The 18,023-nt window shown below is 45.0% G+C and overlaps 1 protein-coding gene across 1 annotated transcript in view; it reads left to right on the top strand.

Annotated features, from left to right (window-relative positions):
• AOAH (acyloxyacyl hydrolase) overlaps positions 1–18,023 on the top strand; it is a 122,277-nt gene that overhangs the window by 67,494 nt on the left and 36,760 nt on the right. The window contains exons 12-13 of the mRNA XM_054571357.1: positions 1,643–1,734; positions 15,704–15,786. Coding sequence (XP_054427332.1) covers positions 1,643–1,734; positions 15,704–15,786 — 175 coding nt within the window. The remainder of the gene's footprint in view (positions 1–1,642; positions 1,735–15,703; positions 15,787–18,023) is intronic.

Genomic DNA, 18,023 nt, shown 5'->3' with positions numbered 1-18,023 from the left:
TTTATTTATTTATTTTTAGAGAGAGGAGAAGGGAGGGAAAAAGAGAGAGAGGGAAACATCAATGTGTGGTTGCCTCTCCCACGCCCCTCACTGGGGACCTGGCCCACAGCCCAGGCATGTGCCCTGACCAGGAATCGAACCAGCGACCCTTTGGTTCACAGGCCAGCACTCAGTCCACTGAACCACACCATCCAGGGCTGAATGCATTTTTTCAAATGGCATGTGGCCCCGCCTCCTGTGGGCTTCCTCTCCCACGAGGGTCCTCACCCTGCCCCCTAAAGAGAATCTGAGTCTGGAGGCTGTTAGTGAAGGAAGAGCCACACTCCTGTCTCATTAACTAATTGAAAATGTATCTTTTTTCAATTTTATGTTTCAATTAAACTTGAATACCAGGGGATCACTTTGTAAAATATATAATTGAAAATGTTTCTTTATTGTTTTTTTCTGATTACCAAGTAATACATTTATTATAAAGTTCAACATTAATTTGCAATGTAGATTTCATCCATGTTGTAGCATGTGTCAGAATTTTCTTCATTAAGGCTGGGTAGTACTCTGTTGTGTGTACACACCACATTTTGTTTCTCGACACTTAAATTTAATGGGGCATTTCTGTGCTAAATCTGGTAACCCTATTCTGAAAACAGCCATCTAGATAAGTTTTGTAGAAATTAGAGCAGAAGAGGGTTCATCCCAGAGGACATTTATAAGAGAAACAATAAGGGGACACAGCCAGAAATGGTGTCTTCTCTGATTTTGCACGAGCTGTAGAAATGCGGTTCAATGGACCCGAACTCTGTCAGCACTCTGTGTCAGGAGTTCTTTTTTTAAAAAACTGTTAAAAATATTTTATTTATTTACTTTTAGGGAGAGGAGAAGGGAGGGAGAAAGAGAGGGAGAGAAACATTAATGTGTGGTTGCCTCTCGTATGCCCCCAACTATGGACCTGGCCTGCAGTACAGGCATGTCCCTGGACTGGGGATCTAACCAGCGACCCTTTGGTTTGCAGGTCAATGCTCAATCCTCTGAGCCACACCAGCCAGGGCAGGGGTCCTTGAACTGGCATCTGTGCAGGAGCTGCAGGGGGTCTGTGAACCCTCTGAACTCCCAGAACATGCTTCATATGCCTGCATTTTGTGGGGAAAGGAACCATAATTAGACTCTCTAAGGTGTCTGACACTCCAAGGGGAGCAGGGACACCCTCTTATTGACTGAGGACATAGCTTTGAACTCAAGAAGGCATTTTTTGCTGAGGGTTTGGGTATTGTTACTTTTCAGGCAATTGACTTCCTGAATGTCTAAACTCAAATATGGAGAAAAATCTCAGCAAATGTGAAGGAGCAGGAAGTTTGCCCATCTTCTGAAACATCCCTTCCTAGGGAGGATGAGTATGGGATGTCATGCACCCTGCCTCTCCCACAGATGCCACAGGGGAGCCTGTTCATCAGGGATGCTGGTCTCTGTGAATTCTCTGACGACGGTTAAAGTTAAGAGGCATGTGCTTGAGATGCCAAAGTCCCTTAAAGGGGGAGATTAAGAAAGAAAGTGAGAGACAGAGAGCAATGCCTAGGCAATGAATAATCTCACTACATGTAGAAAACAAATGACCATTCTGATGATCACCACTTTGTTTTTTCTCTAGAAATCCTTCTTCAGTTTACCAGAAGCTCTTACCGATGAGCTCGACTGGCCCCAGCTCTCTGGTGTCACTGGATTTCTGAACTCCACTAGGGGGTACGTATGTTTCCAAACCCTCATCATTCCAGTAAATCTATGTAAAAATAGAACAGAAGATGGGGCTTGCTCCCAAGATGTTGAGATGTGAGTTATTGGGAATTTCTTCCAGAACATGAATGACATACAACAAACCCACCCGTGACATAGTCCGCCATACAGCGGGATGGAAAGCAAATTATATTTTATCAGTGCGGGCAGGGAGGGAGCCTTTCTGCCATGGGGGCTCTAGAGTTGACCTCTGATGGAAAATACTCAAAAACATTGTTAAATTTTTTCAACTCAGGGGGCAAAGAAGTTTATTGGATTGTTCACCCTTGGAAGTTAATATTTATGAAATGAGTAGGCAAGCCTCCAGGCCCTGAAATCATCCTGGCATTAATGCTCTAATTCGGAGGTAGGGACAATGCTTGGACACTCTAAGTGACACACAGACCTATGTGCTGCGTGGCTGGGGCCGGCCTTGGGGCCTGGGAACCGCCATTCCTTGTTTAAGCACCGCATTTTTTATTTAATGGAGGACCTATGCCGCGAATAATTTATCTGATTCTATCTTTACTCATTTATTTCAAAAACAGTGAAATACCTACTACCTCATCAGGCACATATGCTATAAGTGTTTTAAAGTTAAATAAGGCTCATCCCATCTCCACAGTCAAGTTACATTCAAGCAGGGCAGGTGAGAGAAGTGTGTAAATAATGGGATAAATGGGCCAAAAGGCCACTCTCACACAGAGCCACGGGGTTCCTGGGAGGAAGCCCTCACGGGAACCTCCGACAGCTGCCTCCTTTCGGTTGTGTTGGGCGAGGGAGCCCCAACCACCAAGGATTTAGGAGAGCAGGGCGAGGAAAGAGGGAGAGGAGAAAGTAGAAAAGACGACCAACCTACAGGAAATCGCATTCATATTTATGCGGAAATCGGCTGTGAATAGAGGGCATGCAGAGGGGATGTGTTTTCAAGATTGGGTGTTGGTTTTCATGTCTAGTCGTGTAAAAAATTAGGCTAGTCCTTGTCACTCATGTAATAATGCTAGCAGTATCAAGAACAGAGATAGCGAGAAGCAAGCTTCGCGAGGCATTCGCTGTACACCAAGCACCGGACTGAGTGTTACATGGAGACTTTCTCATCTCTCTCTGGGTGGGTGGTGTTACTTCCTGCTTTCTGCGGCTGACGAATCTGAAGGTTAAGCAGACGAGTTAACACACTTGACGGAGGTGGCACATTAAGAAGCAGTCGGCTGCGTCAGCAGGGCACCTTGCGTCATGCTGGACCAGACACTAACGCGGTGAGCAAGGGCCACCCCGCCCACTGCTCGCACCTGTTCTGTGCGTTTTTGTTTTGCCGGCAGAACATGGCTCCCTGTACCATCGTCCCTCTGTTTGAGAGTATGGCTGGGGGACAGAGGAATGACTGAGTGCCAGAGAGGCCCTCCCTATGTGGGGACGGGGCAGGCGTTGTTTCAGATGTCCGTCGTGCGTTATCCCTTCCTAAGGTCCCCGTACTCCCGGCAGCGGGGGGCCGCCAGAGCCCCATCCTAGGCCCATCGGCCCTGACCAGCCGTGGTCACTGTCTTGGCCACCTGGAACACAACCGGAGACAGCGCAGCTAGAGCAGCCTTCTGGAAGGGAGAGCCTGTTTACCTCCCCACTGTCAACATTAAAATTGAGAGAATAATAGTTGAGTACCCGCCCCCACCCAGCTAGGTATAAAAAGACCTGGGCGTCTCCCTCCATCAGGCATTTTGTAACCATAACATAGTTGTGAATGAGAGATGGCTGCAGTTTATTGTAATTTCGATGGTGCTTTAATTTATATGTGAACCCTCCAAAATTCAACCACCTTCAGGCCTAAAGCCTCACGAAGTTGCCATAGAGGTGTTTAAAATGAACTGCCACGTAGGTTAAATCTTTGCTGGAGTCATAGGAAGAGAGCAAATGAACTCCACCCACCAGGCCCAGCTACCCCTGTGAAGACTGGTGTTCTCGTCCCTCTCCCCCTGCAGCTCACACTAGGCACCTGTTGCCCCACAGCTTCCAAATTTAATTTCCCCCAAAACCTTGCTTGAGCTTAGCTCCTGCTCCCAAGCGGATGATGAGCAGTTGGTTTTAGTGTTCGAGGGGCCTGGGAGTGGCGGCGGGTGGGGCGGGGAGGGGGATCAAACTCCCTCTTTCTTTCTGCAACTCTTTGGTCCTCCACCCTGGGGGCGGGGGCGGGTTCCTCCCTATCAGTGTGAATCCCGCCAGCCCTCCAATCCCGTCCCAGCTCCCGCCTCCACCCTATTGGAGCCCAGCAGGCAGGCAGGTCTTCCTTAGAGGACAGGCAACGGTGAGAGACGGGGAGAGCAAGTAGCCAGCCCTCAGCCACGCTGGGCTTATAATTCTCTAATCTGCAGAGAATTCGATAAGCTCTATGAGGAGGGGTTCTGATATCATCTCCCAAGGCCAGGGACCCCCTGGGTGTGCCTGTGCGGACACCCTCTGCGCTGAGCTGGCCTGTGCTGCCTTGCATCCTCTGGTGTCGGGACCTGTGCTGTCATTCACGATGACTCACAGGCTGTCTACGCCGCCTGCTCAGTGTGGACTCCAGGCCTGCCCTCATCTGCTGTATTCTGCGAAGGTGCACGGCACCGCTGGTCACTCAGATGGGCCTGCAGGGGCCTTCTCTGCGGGTGTCTGTGGAGCCCCAAGCTACCCGGTCCTTTCTCTCCCAGTGCTTCCTGCCACCTGCGGCTGGGGACACGCCTGTGTTCTCTGCCACTCAGCTGCAGGGGGGAGAATCTATTCAGCTCCTTTTGATAGAAAAGTCCCCGTCTGACATCTGAGTCTCAGTGGCTCCCCCCATTAGGCAGAAACATAGCAGCGTGACACCCCTGTGTCCCCATCCCGCGAGCCCCTCAGGGCAGTAGTTCCTGTCACACTATCTCACACACTCCCATGCAAATTTTACCTGCAGATAATCGGTGCTAGGTCCATCTCCTTCTTAAAAGAACAGAGAGCTCTAAACTGTGTAAAAAAGTATTAAAGAGAGATTAGCATACGATGGATGCTCTCTTCCGGTAGAATTGGGAGCAAGGAAAGAGTACTGGCCTTCTTAGAAGCAGCATTTGTGAGAGATGCAGGCACTTCCAGGGGCATTTTAAGCATATGTCCCTGTGAGTCCAAGTGCTTTGTTAACATGAGGTAGAGCTTATGGCTTTCTCTAGTCAACAGGATTTCTAAAAAGTGCATCCTATTATCTGAGATCAGCTGCATGCTTTGGGTATGAATGATGTTCTTTGGAAAATGTACCTTTGAAAGAAAAAAAAGGTGAAGTCTGGAAGAGAAAAATTGTTGCTTTCCTTTTTCTGTTATACCCATCACTCCTCAAAATGTAAGATCTGCTTATGAGATGCATGTAACATCACTGACATTACATGCACGCATTAAAGGGTAAATATAACCTCTTGGTTTTACGAATCTTCATACCCTTTGACGCTTTAACAAAGTCAGTTCTCTCAACTCTGTGGTTTCAGAAAATTCAAAAAGCAATAACCCTTAAAATCTTGTGTTTTGCTTTGTTTTTTCCCAGTGTGATTCAGAAAGTAATTGAGTTTGTCCAAGACAAACAAAAAACAAAAAACAAAAACACCACAAACCTACATGAGGTTGGTAGCTTGGGGGCTGGAAGCCTGACATTAGGACAGAAAATTATAAGTGAAAAGAAAAAATATTTTTTTTAAGATTAAAAATAGTATTTCATGTTCAGATCACCTTCAATAGCAATTACATAACAGGAAAATCCTGTGTTTTTATAGAGCTAAGGCCCAATAGAAGGATGAGAAACAATAATACCCAAACTCCAGAAAGGGAGGATTTCTTGTTTAAAAGCTGTTTCGACCGCCCTCCGTGCGTCAGTGTGGGGGGTCAGGAGGTGAACTGTGTCTGCAGCAGTGGCCTTAGGCAGGACATTTAGCATCTCTGAAGCTCCTTTACACGGTGAAGTTGAGTTGCACCCGCTGATCTCCAAAGTTCTCTCTGATGTTCACATTTAACATAGGACAACGTAATGTTCAAGTCCGCATCCTACTTTATGACACTGCTCAATTTAGGAGCATTGGAATAAACTCTTGGGGAGAGACCTCTTGCTTTTCCCCAGCAAATATGCTTTTCCCCACCCTTTAACTAGCCGTACCTTGAGACAAGACATGGCTAATTGTATGGGCCAGAGCTAGAAACGTTCCAGGAACCAGGCTTCTTTAGGGCCGGAGCTACAGTGCGCTGTAACAGCTGAGCTCATACCTCATAAGCCCAGCTCTGTGCAGCCGGCTATTAATTACGTGGTGCTCCATTGTGGCCTTTTATGTGCACAGTTTCCTCCAAGCAAACCCCAAAGGGGAGACAGGTGACTCTGAATCCTTCGCAAAATAACCACCTGGCCTCAACCACATCTACCCTGAGCATTTGTCATTGGCCCAATCCCCTTCTTCTGACAGTGGGGCCAGGGGTCGGTCCAGTGGGTGGAGTTCTGCAGGTGGGGGCTAACTATAAACAGGAGAAAGCCAGGGAGCAGAGGGGGCTGGGAGAAACACAGGGCAACACTTAGCAATGAAAAAAAAGGGAGGGAAGGAAGGAAGGAAGGAAGGAAGGAAGGAAGGAAGGAAGGAAGGAAGGAAGGAAGGAAGGAAGGAAGGAAGGAAGGAAGGAAGGGGAAGGGAGTTTACCCATAGGAAATGAAGAAAGCCAAAACAACCAAAAACAGTTACCACAGGAACCACATCCAGCTGGAGAGAGTTGTGGGTGACCAGAGAGCCCACATAAGTGGCTGTAAACTCGGTGGAATTGTCTAGAGTACCTTTTGCTCCCTCTACCTCTGGATTAAATTTGCTATTTCGGGCCAGAAACATAGCAAATGCCTAGAATGAAACAGACAAAGCCATTGTTATAAGTGGCACGGCACTGCTGTTCAAGGGCCTTTAGACACACATCTTTGACGAGAGGTGTCCTAGAATCTGAGAGCTAAAAGCTGGCTATTCTCTCCGACCCAGTTGGCGTTATACGAGAGGACAATTTTGGAAAGCAGTGTATGACTGCAAACCGAGTCACTTGGGGAATTAAACACAGAAAATTGGGGAGAAGGGATTTGCAGCTAAGATCTGCTAACCTAATTTCATGTGTTTTTTTTTTTTTAAAAAGACATGTAACTACTAAACACTAATGAGCTTAATAACCTTATTAAATCCATTATTCAAAAATTACATGTGATATAATTGCTGATGATTAGACATCTTATAATTATACTTTGCAAAACAAATAATTAGCCAGAGAGTTGGCCTTTTGAAGTTGGAGGGGAGGTGGCCTACATCAGTGATTCTCCACGTGTGGGCCACAGGGCAACACTTAGCAATGCCCTGTGGCCCACACGTGGAGAATAGGTGCGTAAAGGAAAAAGCCAAAATCCCCCCCAGTGTTACCCCTTTTCCTGGGAGAAAACTGTTATCAATTTAGTGTGATTTTGTCCAGACCCTTCCCCATGTGACTATGTGCATATATTTGCATGTAAAGAAATAAATGCTTTGCTGGAATTTTGCCCCAAATGACATCACGCTGTGCATGAACACACTGCAAATCAGTGCTTCACCCTAACAGTTCTTCTCAAAGCGCTTCCCACTGCTGTGCAATCCTGCACGATGTCCGTAGTCCGCTTGTTTTATTCTCCCATTGGTGGGCAGTCCGCGTAATCCCAAACCCTCGTCACTGCTCCCAGCGCTGCAACAGACAGCCTCAGGTGCTCCTCAGGAACGCTCATGAGGACTTCGCTAGCAAGTCATCGCTGGGTCGGAACGTATCTATTTTTTAATTTTTCATGACCCCTCCAAAGGGGCTACACCAATCCGTCTTCTCGCAAATAGCGTATGAGAATGCTTATTTCCCCGCAGCCTTGCCAATACTGGATATTGTCCACCTTCTTAAGTTTTTTCCCTCTCTGATGGTATTTTATGGTTGTTCTAATCTGTAACCTCCTGATTACTAGTGAGTCGGGGCATCTTAGGCCTTCCGCCTCCCCCTTGTCTTCAGCTTTGACCACTCGGCCGTCAGTCCTTCTGCACAGCCTCTTCCCGCTAACCCTTGCCTGATTGTCGGGTTCTGTCCTGTGCTCCTGGGGTGCCCCTGCGCTGCCAGTGTCAGCTCTCTTGCCCTAAGTGCTTGCTCCTTGTCTCCCCACCCCACCTGTCCCCCAGCAGACTCTGAACCTCCCAAGTGCCCGCCCCGTCGCTGCGGTCCCAGCCCCAGGCGCGTCCTGTGGCACCATCGCAGGTGCACAGTGAAGGAATTGCCGAAGTTCTTGGGGACGACCCTTTGTCCTTGCAGATTACTTTACAGTTCATAGACTGCCTTCCCTTGCATTCTCCCAGACCGTCTCAATCAAATCAGATTTGCAGGAGTTAACACTTCGGGGACAACAATAGGCACAGGGGAAGAAGAGTATAGACCTCGCAAATTGAATCACCAGTGCAGGACGCACTGCGTATAAAAATCAATTGGTGTAACTTAAACCCTTGGCCTTGACCTCCAAGTGTGTCCTGTCATAAAAGTCCTACAGGAAATTAGAAAAGTTCATTAAAATGCTAAAATAACCTCACAGTCAGGAAGTTGGAGAAAATAAATTGCAAGTAAAATGATCAATTCAGTAGACAGGTAGAAAGAATAAAACAAAGGCGAGGCCTGCTAACAAGTGAATTTGGTCAGTAATACATAAAGACTCAGTGTGAATTTTTGTCCAGAATGAGATAATTTTGCAATCTAGATTGATCAAAGTAAATAAAAAACCTCCAAATTTTCCTAGTAGAATTTGTGTAAGCAACCGAACCTGAGATTTTAGGCCATCTCAAATCTCAATGCTCAAATACAGATCACAGGGCTAACTCAGCCAAACACCAGTCCCACAAGAGGTTAAAGGTATTAAACACATTTTTGAAGAGATTCCTAGATCAAGTAAGTTTTTGAAGTATTCATTTAAATAAAGGAAAACAAATTTATTCAGTGTAAACCTTATCAGAGCCTTTACTAAGCCAAAACCTTTGTATACCTCCAGGGTATAATATGAAATATCTCCTCATTTGACCACAGAACTTGTAGAATCTGTGTGTGTTTGTTTTATGATAAAGATACATCTCACAAAACTAGTGTTTCAGAGCATCCTTTGAGAAATGCTGTTTAGATTATTAACACAATCATCTATGTCACAAATGAGCTTTTCAGATTTATAGGCATCCACAGCCTCCAGCCTCTGTTTTCATCACAGTTTAGTGTTTGCCCCAATACAGACGCCTAGAATCACATGCATGGCTGAGAAAAGCCTGCCTGGAGGGAGTTAGGAGGCTCCACGCTCAGAGAAGGGTGGAGGAAGGAGTCTTAGTGGGAGGTGAACTTAACAGGTAAGAAGCCGCATCTGAGCATAGCAGCTCATGAATTATTGAACACAATGCCTAGGAAGTCTGTGTCCTTGTACTGTTTTGCTGCTCCTGACTCAAAATCTATCATTCTGCCTTGCTAATCTCCTCATGTCTGAGCTCCCGGACTTCTCTGCAGCCGCCCTCACCCCTGCATAATTAGCCCACTGCCAATCTCCCTGAATGCACAGCAAACCACACTTCGCATGTTTATTTCTCTCTGAGGTGGAAATCTGGGCTGTTCTGTGACACAGTGAACTAGAGGCTACGCAGGGCTCTGGGATGTGGCTAGTATCAATGGACTAGTGGGCATTGGTGACCTCCTTTAATCCATCTCCCTGGCCTCATTGCTGGCCTGACTTTCATCCACACCAGAAAGGAAACTCTCTATCCTTTTCTCAAAACTTCCTAGTAGAGGTCCCTGGAGAAAGCCTGTCTAATCTCTGTGTTATCCAATTTCTTCCTAACCCACGCCCCCGCCCGAACCCTTCACAGCAAATATTACCAGCTGTCTCTCGCTGACCCTCCTGTTAGCCTTCCAAGCCCCAGTTGGTTTTGTGACAGATTCCTTAAGATTCAACATCACAGGACCTCCGAATTTATACCCACACTAGCTGTGCCTCTAGAGAGAGTCAGCAATAGCCTCAGGAAATTCACCGGGACCTGACACATCACTGCGGCTTGAGCAACACCGTGCTCCCTTAATCCCCACGCCTCCGACACGCGAAGCCTTCTGGGAAGCTGCTTGGTTGCCTCTCTCCAAGCAGGTGCTGCTTTGAGTCCGCACCGGAGGAGGTCACTTTTTCCGTTCTAAGTCAACCCCTTTAATCTGCCTGCATTATTCTTGAGGCTTCTCCTTGGGTTTACTCTTTTTTTATTTTGTCTTTCATTCTGTCACTGTGAAAGAGAGGGGTGGTGAGGCAGAGATTAGGAGTCTCTCAAAGAAAGTGTTGTTTTGTGTTACCCAAGCCCATGTTGGGAAAATCAACTAGTAGCCATTCTGTCTGAGACTGACCTGTGTTAAATTTTGTTGTTAAAAAAAGGCAAAATCTGAGACCAGCGTGTCCTCACATGGAATGCTCTGCTTCTTGGGCCCCGCAGTAGATGGAGCTGATGAAGCTGGGGATTTAATCTTAGGTACTTGTACTTTGCCCCCTATGCTGCCGCCACCAGTATCTTGGGCCGTGGGGGATGTGTGGGGACAGGAACTTTCAATACTCCTCCTCTTCACCCCTCAGTTGACATGGCTGAAACGATTGGCTCATCTGTTGGCCCACGGGACTGGGTTTTGATGTACAGCAGAGAAAAAGGGGAGAAACAAAAACATCACACTGGGAAACCTGAGTCTAACAGAGGACAAGGGAGCAAGAGCGAAGGGATTCACAACCAGAATGGTCATCACAGTTAACCTTACTGTGCACGGTGTCCTCAGTTTATCCTATTAATTCAAGTTCAGCTGGCCCTATATACAGATAAGTTTCTATTAAGCAATCTTCTGAATCTGTAGGCATCTCAGAATATTGTGTTACAGGCTTCTCAAAATATTGTATTGATCCCTCTGTCTTCTCAGGATTTCTGAGCATGCCCTGACAAATTCAATTACTAGAATTTATAGGAGAGATTTGAGGTGAGGATGAAAGAAAAATGTGTCGTTGATTACACAGAATACTTTCTAGTGCCTGTACAAAAACTAAATCCCAAAAGTATAGATGCTCTTCCTGGTCAGAAATGTTCATGCAACTATTCGCCTTTGATAAAGATGTCTATATTCTTGTAATGAAAGGCGTGATGATCTGTATCCATAATATTGAGATCCACACTATTTACTCCCCATGAGAAAGTCATAAGCAAAACAATATTTCAGTACATAAATTTTGCTTTTGGAATTATCAAAAATACATATATGGCTAAGTGTTGGTAACAATTACTTTCCCAAAGGAAAATAACCCCTCTTTACTGACCATGAAATTATTTTAGTATTGAATTCAGATCTAATATCCATTTCCCATCTTTTTTTTTCCAAAATAGAATAGAATAGTCAAGGCAGCAGACATCAGCAATGCAGGGTATAAAGTATTCAGTTCAGGCTTCCGGGTAAGACAGCAGATTGAGCAAAGCATTTACTTCTCTCCCTTGAGCACCCTGCTGAAATGACAGTAAATGAGTTTGTCCACAAGGACAAAGAGAGCAGGAAGGGCTAAAATATTGGAAGCCAGAAAGTGGAAGGACTCCTGGTGACTGACTTCGTGGACCCAGGAATGGTATGTTCCAAGCTGGTGGAAGGGAAGGCCAAGACGCCACCATGTTGACACAGCAGGACCTCCAGAAGTCTTGGGACTTGGCTACACAGGGTAGCCCCAGAAAAGGAGGGGGGTTAACCACAGAAGTACGGGGTGGAAGGTGTCTGAAGAAGCAGTGAGACCCTCAGATCTCTTCCTGACTCTACACTGGTGGGCAGCTCCTCTCCCTGCTCTGTGATTAGGCAGAGGCTTCTTCTCCGGAGAGGCTGAAATGAAGGGCGTCTGGGCTGGGAGACACCAGGCATAAGTGGAGGGAGCATCCTGCTAAAACGCAGGCATGCTGACCTCAAGGACCACCCACCCCCGGCCTGGGGTGCAGGTAATCCCGCTGGAGGCAGGAAGATTCTTCCCTTGGGAACCTGTGCCTCCCAAGAGGAGAGTCCCCAAAAGACCCAGACAGCAGGGGTTCCCTGAGAAAGGCCCACCAACCATCAGTGAGGACTGGAGTAGCAAGTTACACCCGGAGGCTCACTTTCCAATCAGCTTTTTCATTTTCAACCAGTTTCCACTTTTCAGTATAAGCCAACAACCAACCCAAGATCATAGATATCTGAGGGGAACCTGAACTTGAAAGACAAAATAAAAACAAAGAGAAAAAAACGACTTTAAGAAAACAGACTATAGCTTTGTTATAGCTTTGTAAGGGGAAGTTTAAAGAAAACTCTAGTTAATACCCTACTTATAAAAATAACTAACATTGATAGCTTCGAAAAGATAAGAGAACATAATTCATTGATATAGCAAGAACATTATGCTAAAATTGAAGACATATTCAAAGAACAAAAAAGATTACTTGGAAATTATGCCAGTGGCATAAGATGATTTTCATAGAAAGGTTGAAAGATAAAGTTGAGAATATCACCCAGAAAATAGAGCAAAAGACAAAGATATGGAAAAATAACACAGAAAATCTAGGAAAATTAGAGACCAGCCTAGGTGACTCAATATCCAAACAAAAGAAGTTCTAAGAAAAAAAAAGGAAGGGAGAAAATAGCAGTGAAATCATTGAAGAACATCTGTCAGAACTTAGTGACATGAATTTTAGGTTAAAAGGGTCCATCAAATGTCTAACACGAATGAAAACAGAGCCACAGCCAGCCTGTCGCCATGACATTCCAGAACACTCGGAACAAGAAGCTGCTCCAGGTTCTCAAAGGCTTGCAGAACAGGACGGCTCAGACAAAAACGCTGGGAGGCCAGGACCCAATGGATGGATTCCTTCAAACTTCTGAGGGAAAATGATTATTACCTAGAATTCTATAACCCTCTGTTCTAGTTACCTAGTGTTACATAACAAAGTACTTCCGCCTTTAGTGGCTTATAACAACCACCATTTTTATCCTATCTCCCAATTTGGGGGGTCAGGAATCCTGCCAGAGCTTGGCCGGCCAGTTCTTCGTCTTCACGTGACACTGGCCATGGGATTGGCTACACCCAGGTTCCGCCTCTGCAGTCCCGACCATGGTCACCTGGTGGCTGGACTGGGGAGTCCCAAATATCTGGATGGGGGGGTCACATAGCTGGAGCCTGGGAAGGGGCAACCAGAAGGCTGGGCTTAGTTGGGTCTTTCTCCCCTTCCAAGTAGGGACTATTTACCATAGCTTTAATTTTTGAGCAGTTTTAGGTTTACAGAAAAACTGAGCAGAAAGTACAGAGAGTTCTCTTATGCTCCCTCATCTCCTCCTCCGTTTCCTCTGTGATGAACATCTTCCATTGGTGTGGTGCCTTTGTTATAAATGAAGAGCCAATAGTGACACATTATTCTTAACTGATGTCCATCGTTTACATTGGGGTCACTCTTTGTGTTGAGCATTCTATGGGTTTTAACATATGCATAACGACATACGTCTACCATTTCAGTTCGTACAGATGAGTGTCACTGCCCTAAAAACCCTGTCATGCCCCACCTATTGATTCCTCCTTCTCCCTCGCCCCAAGCCCCGGGAAATCACGGATCTTTTACTGTCTCCATGGGTTTGCTCTTTCCATCATGTCATATAGTTGGAATCACAGAGTGTGTAGCCTTTACAGATTGGCTTCTTTCACTTACCAATATGCATCTACGGCTTCTCCATGTCTTTTCACTGATAGCTCGTTTCCTTTTATTCTGAATAATAGTCCATTGCATGGGTGTACCACACTTTATTTATCCATCCACTTATGAAAAGACATCTTGGTTGCTTCCATTGTACCACCTTTTTACGTGATGTCTCAGTAGGGTAGTCAGGTTTCTTACATGGGGTGTGAGAGCTCTCGGGGACCAAAGCTGACAGGTATCTTAAAAAGCCAGGCCAGAATCGGCATAACGTCACTTCCACCACATCCTTTTCTCCTTGCTAGACTATCAAGAACACAGGGGCTGAGGTCTTAGTTTTTTTCATTTACCAAGGTGACCCAGGTGCAAAGAACATGCCTGGAACATAGTAAGGCTCAATAAACATCACTTTAAAGTAAAGTGAATTTGATTTTTTTGAACTATATGCATGAATAGCTTTGATTTTAACAAAATAAATATGAATTATTCACCTCAAAACTGTACCATAATACAAAATCCCACACTTAAAATATTGCTCAGAGATCTTAGTCTTCTATTTAAAAATGTTATCATAAGTTTTCTCAGAATTCAAAAAGAATAAACTTTCACTGTGTTCCAAGTGTCCAAACCATGCTTAACTTTTTGAAGCACAGAGACAGTTGGCAAATGCTATAATATGAATGAGACTTACATAACACTTAAAAATCAATGGTGATTTATGTAAGGTTATGAGATATGAAGTTATTATAATAAAAGAGATACAATACACTTGAAGAATGATCAAATACTTTTGAGTTTAATTATTACTCATTAGTTTATACCTAGTCTTGTTTCAAAAAAGATTTTAGGAAGCCTATAAAATTATAAAGAACATAACACTAAATTGCATTTAGATTAAATTAAAGCTTGGCAAAAGAAGATAGAGAAATCAAAGATGGGACAAAGAGGAGCCAAGAAAATGACTTAAAATATGTGCAGTTACAGCCTGATACTGGTCACAAATTTGTCTCTAACCTCTGTGTCCATTAGTATTAGATTCAGCTACAAGTAACAGAGAGATTCCACATACGGGTAGTTTAAATAAGAAAACATGTGAGTTTATTTCCCTCAAAAGTGAAAGTTCAGGGATGTGAAACCCAGGTCTGGTATGGGAGCTCAAGTTCACCGGCCCGTGGGGATCCAGAGTCTCTTCACCTCACCCCCTGCCTTCCCAGTGTAGAGCTTATCCCCACAGTCTAAATTCTTTTCTGTGAAGTAGGATGGATAAACAAGACAAAGACAGAGAAAAGAGACCTGCCAATCGTGTCTTAAGAAACATTCCCAGAAACTGCTGCTGAATAATTCCACTGCCATCACATTGCCCAGAATTTAGAGAAGAAGCTGCTCCTAGCTGCAAGGGATGCTGGGAAAGCAGTCATCATTATGGGTAGACATATGCCCTACTAAAACTTCTATTAAAATGGACCAAGGGGAAACATGGCTCTGAAGAACAAGAGTATCTGCCACAGCTTCACAGCAACTGAGAGAAGAAAGGGAACATGGTCATTTTCAAAATGCAGAGGTGGTAAAGTTGACCTATGTAAGTTCAAGAGACTTACAGCAGCTTTTGTTAAAAAGGTTAAAAAGGGATGACTCAGGAGGTCTGCATGAAAAGAAAAAGTATGTCCCTGGCCATTGAGGCTAATTGGTTAGAGTGTCATTCAGCAAACCAAAACGTCACAGGTTCAATTCCCAGTCAGATCACATACCCGGGTTGTTGGGTCAGTCCCCGGGTGGGGTACATGCGTCAAGAGGCAACAGATCCATGTTTTTCTTTCACATTGATGTTTCTTTCTCTCTCCCTCTCCCTTCCTTCTCCTGTCTCTAAAATAAGTAAGCTGATCCTCAGTTGAGGATTAAAAGGAAGGGAGGGAGGGAAGGAGAACAGGAGAAAGGAAGGGAGGGAGAAGGGAAATGATGTATATTTCCACACCACATCCGTGCAACCAGTTTATAGGACTGTTTCTTGTAACAACTCACATAGTGACAGTTTAGAGAAAACACGCCTGCAGAGATTTGATTTTCTGAGTTCATTTTCACCACATTTGTAAAAGTCACAATAAAAACATGTTTAAATAATATAACACATGAGTTTTATTATGTTTGTTTGAACTTCATCATGTGAATGTCCCAACATTAAGTATACACATATATATTTGTTTCAGAATCAAAGAAAACTCTCTCTACCTTCATTTATGGAAAAGAAACCGCTGCAACCACAGGGACTACCAGAATCTTTCAAAAAATGGTATGTAGCCTTCCACTTAAGCCTTCACCTATGTGCCTTGAATGACTGACTTTGTTTCCTAAGTACCACAAAAGCTGAGGATTAGATATCAAGGACCACGGGATAAAACAAACAGCCTCCCTTCTTGGTAGAAGGGCCCTGGGTTTAGAGCCTTTTCCCCACAGCAAAAAAGAATGAGAACAAGGAGCAGCCAAAACACAGGTGAAGGGGCAGGTCAGTCATCCAGCAACGGCCTAGAAAGGTCAAAGTGCAGGGCATTTGATCTAAGGGTCAGGAGGCAAGACCTAAGGGAGCATCAGTACAACAAGAACTAAGCAAAATCAAGGTCATTGCAAACACTCTACCCTTCCCTCTGGTGCCAAGTCTCCCACATTTCAACTGGGGTGGGAGTTCAAAGAAAAAATAGCTTAGTGTTTGTGGCACACATCCCCAAAGCCATTAAGGAAAGGAAGGTGTCTTCAGAACGATGTGGAAACTTGCAGGTCTCCGTTGGCTTCCCACGTTTCCCAGGACACCTGTGTCTTCCGGGCTCCCTTCTCACCTGCATGGCTCTCGCCTCCCACCTTGGACCCACGTTCAGTCCCTTGCTGCAAGCCACGGTGAATCTCCTTGTTGATAGACCAAGGCCTGGCTAGTGCCTAACAAACTGCCAGGTAATGTCTTGTGACCCCATAATGCAGAGATGGTAGAGCCCTAGTGCCAGGGGAGGATCTCACTAACCAGCCTTGGTGCTCTCATTGGCTACACCCAGATTCCGCCTCTGCAGTTCTCAGCACAACTGACGGTCGTCATCCACAGAGCAGACCTGGCACATCAGGTGAAACTTATTTGCCATCCCTGTGCCTTCTCCGATTAACAGTGTTAAGGAATTTTTCAAACAGTACAACTTTTAACTAAATATATAACCTACAAGTAATTTCTCATTATATTCCACCCAGAATAAATGTTCTCTTCGAGGAAGCACATGGTATTTTTACTAATGAAATAATAGTTGATACACAATGTTCTCTTACCAAGTGCTAAGAACACTTTATGTATAATATTTCAGGTAATCCTTTCAACAAACAGTAAGGCAAGTATTATTATATTTCTTCAGTTCAAGAACACCGCTGACTGTAATAGCCTGGGGAGTGCTGAGGGAGAAAAAATTAAAAGGCACGCATTGATTGCAGTACTCAACCTGGTATTAAATTTTTTTAAATATATTTCTCGGAACTAGGAATTATAATGATCTCCCTACTGTTACCATTGAGAAAACAGAGGCTTGGAGAGACCGGGAATGCAGAGATAGTAAAGACGTGAGAGCTGGACTCTGTATCCAGGTTGTCTCACTCCGCTCAGACACCAGCAACAATAACACAGTCACGGGTCGACAGTGCGAGACAGTCCACAGAGAGAGATCGGCCTCGCCTCTCTGCCCGTGGACACAACCAACAACCAGTCTCCTGAAACGGTGTCATCGAACCTGGCTGGGACTCATCACAGACACAGAGTGACTACCGGCCCCTTGTTGCATTTTCTGTTTTCCTTTAATGAGATATTTAAACAGTCCCAAAGCTGTCAAAAGCTCCCTGTCCAGCTAGGCTGTAAAATACAGACAGCAAAAGCACCTGCATGGAATACTATGCGGCTCTACAAAATGACGGTTAAAAGGTCATCTGTTTTTGTTTAGAAAGGCCAAACCCTGCCAAAAGCAACACCAGGATGTAAAATGGGATAATATACTTGATTTCTACTACATGTTTGAAAATAAAAGAGCAAAACAGCAGTATATAAGACGGGTAGAAAATATACCACAATCATTATGTTTGACAAATTATGAGTGATTGTGCTTTTTTAACTTGTCTTTTTCCCAAGGATTTTATTTTTATATAGAAATAACCTTTTAAAGGTCCCTAGCAAGAAGCCAAGTCTAGGAAGGGTCAAGAGCCTGCCCAAGGTCCCATTTCGGGTTAGGGCTGAAAATGAGCAATAGGGTCCCGCCCAAAATGCAGGTCCCGTGCGCACTGGATGCCACACCCAGACATGTCAACGCAACACCGCTTGCTACCCACAATGGATACAGTGATCTTTTGTTAAATCCAAAGACCATCCGAGGCGCTGCAAAGAGCACTCGGTACAACCTGGAGCGGCACAGCCGTCCTTCGACACTCAGATGGTGGAGGTGAAATGGGGGAAAGGAGATGGTTGGAGCTCCCAGCCCTGAAAACACACACACGTCACGATGAGATCGAAAC

This window comes from Pteronotus mesoamericanus, unplaced genomic scaffold, assembly GCF_021234165.1.
Source record: "Pteronotus mesoamericanus isolate MK-2021 breed Mesoamerican mustached bat unplaced genomic scaffold, CSHL_Meso_final contig_220, whole genome shotgun sequence".
NCBI classification, from domain to species: Eukaryota; Metazoa; Chordata; class Mammalia; order Chiroptera; family Mormoopidae; genus Pteronotus; species Pteronotus mesoamericanus.
Note: the sequence above shows the minus strand (reverse complement) of the source record. Positions and strands in the feature narration are given on the sequence as shown.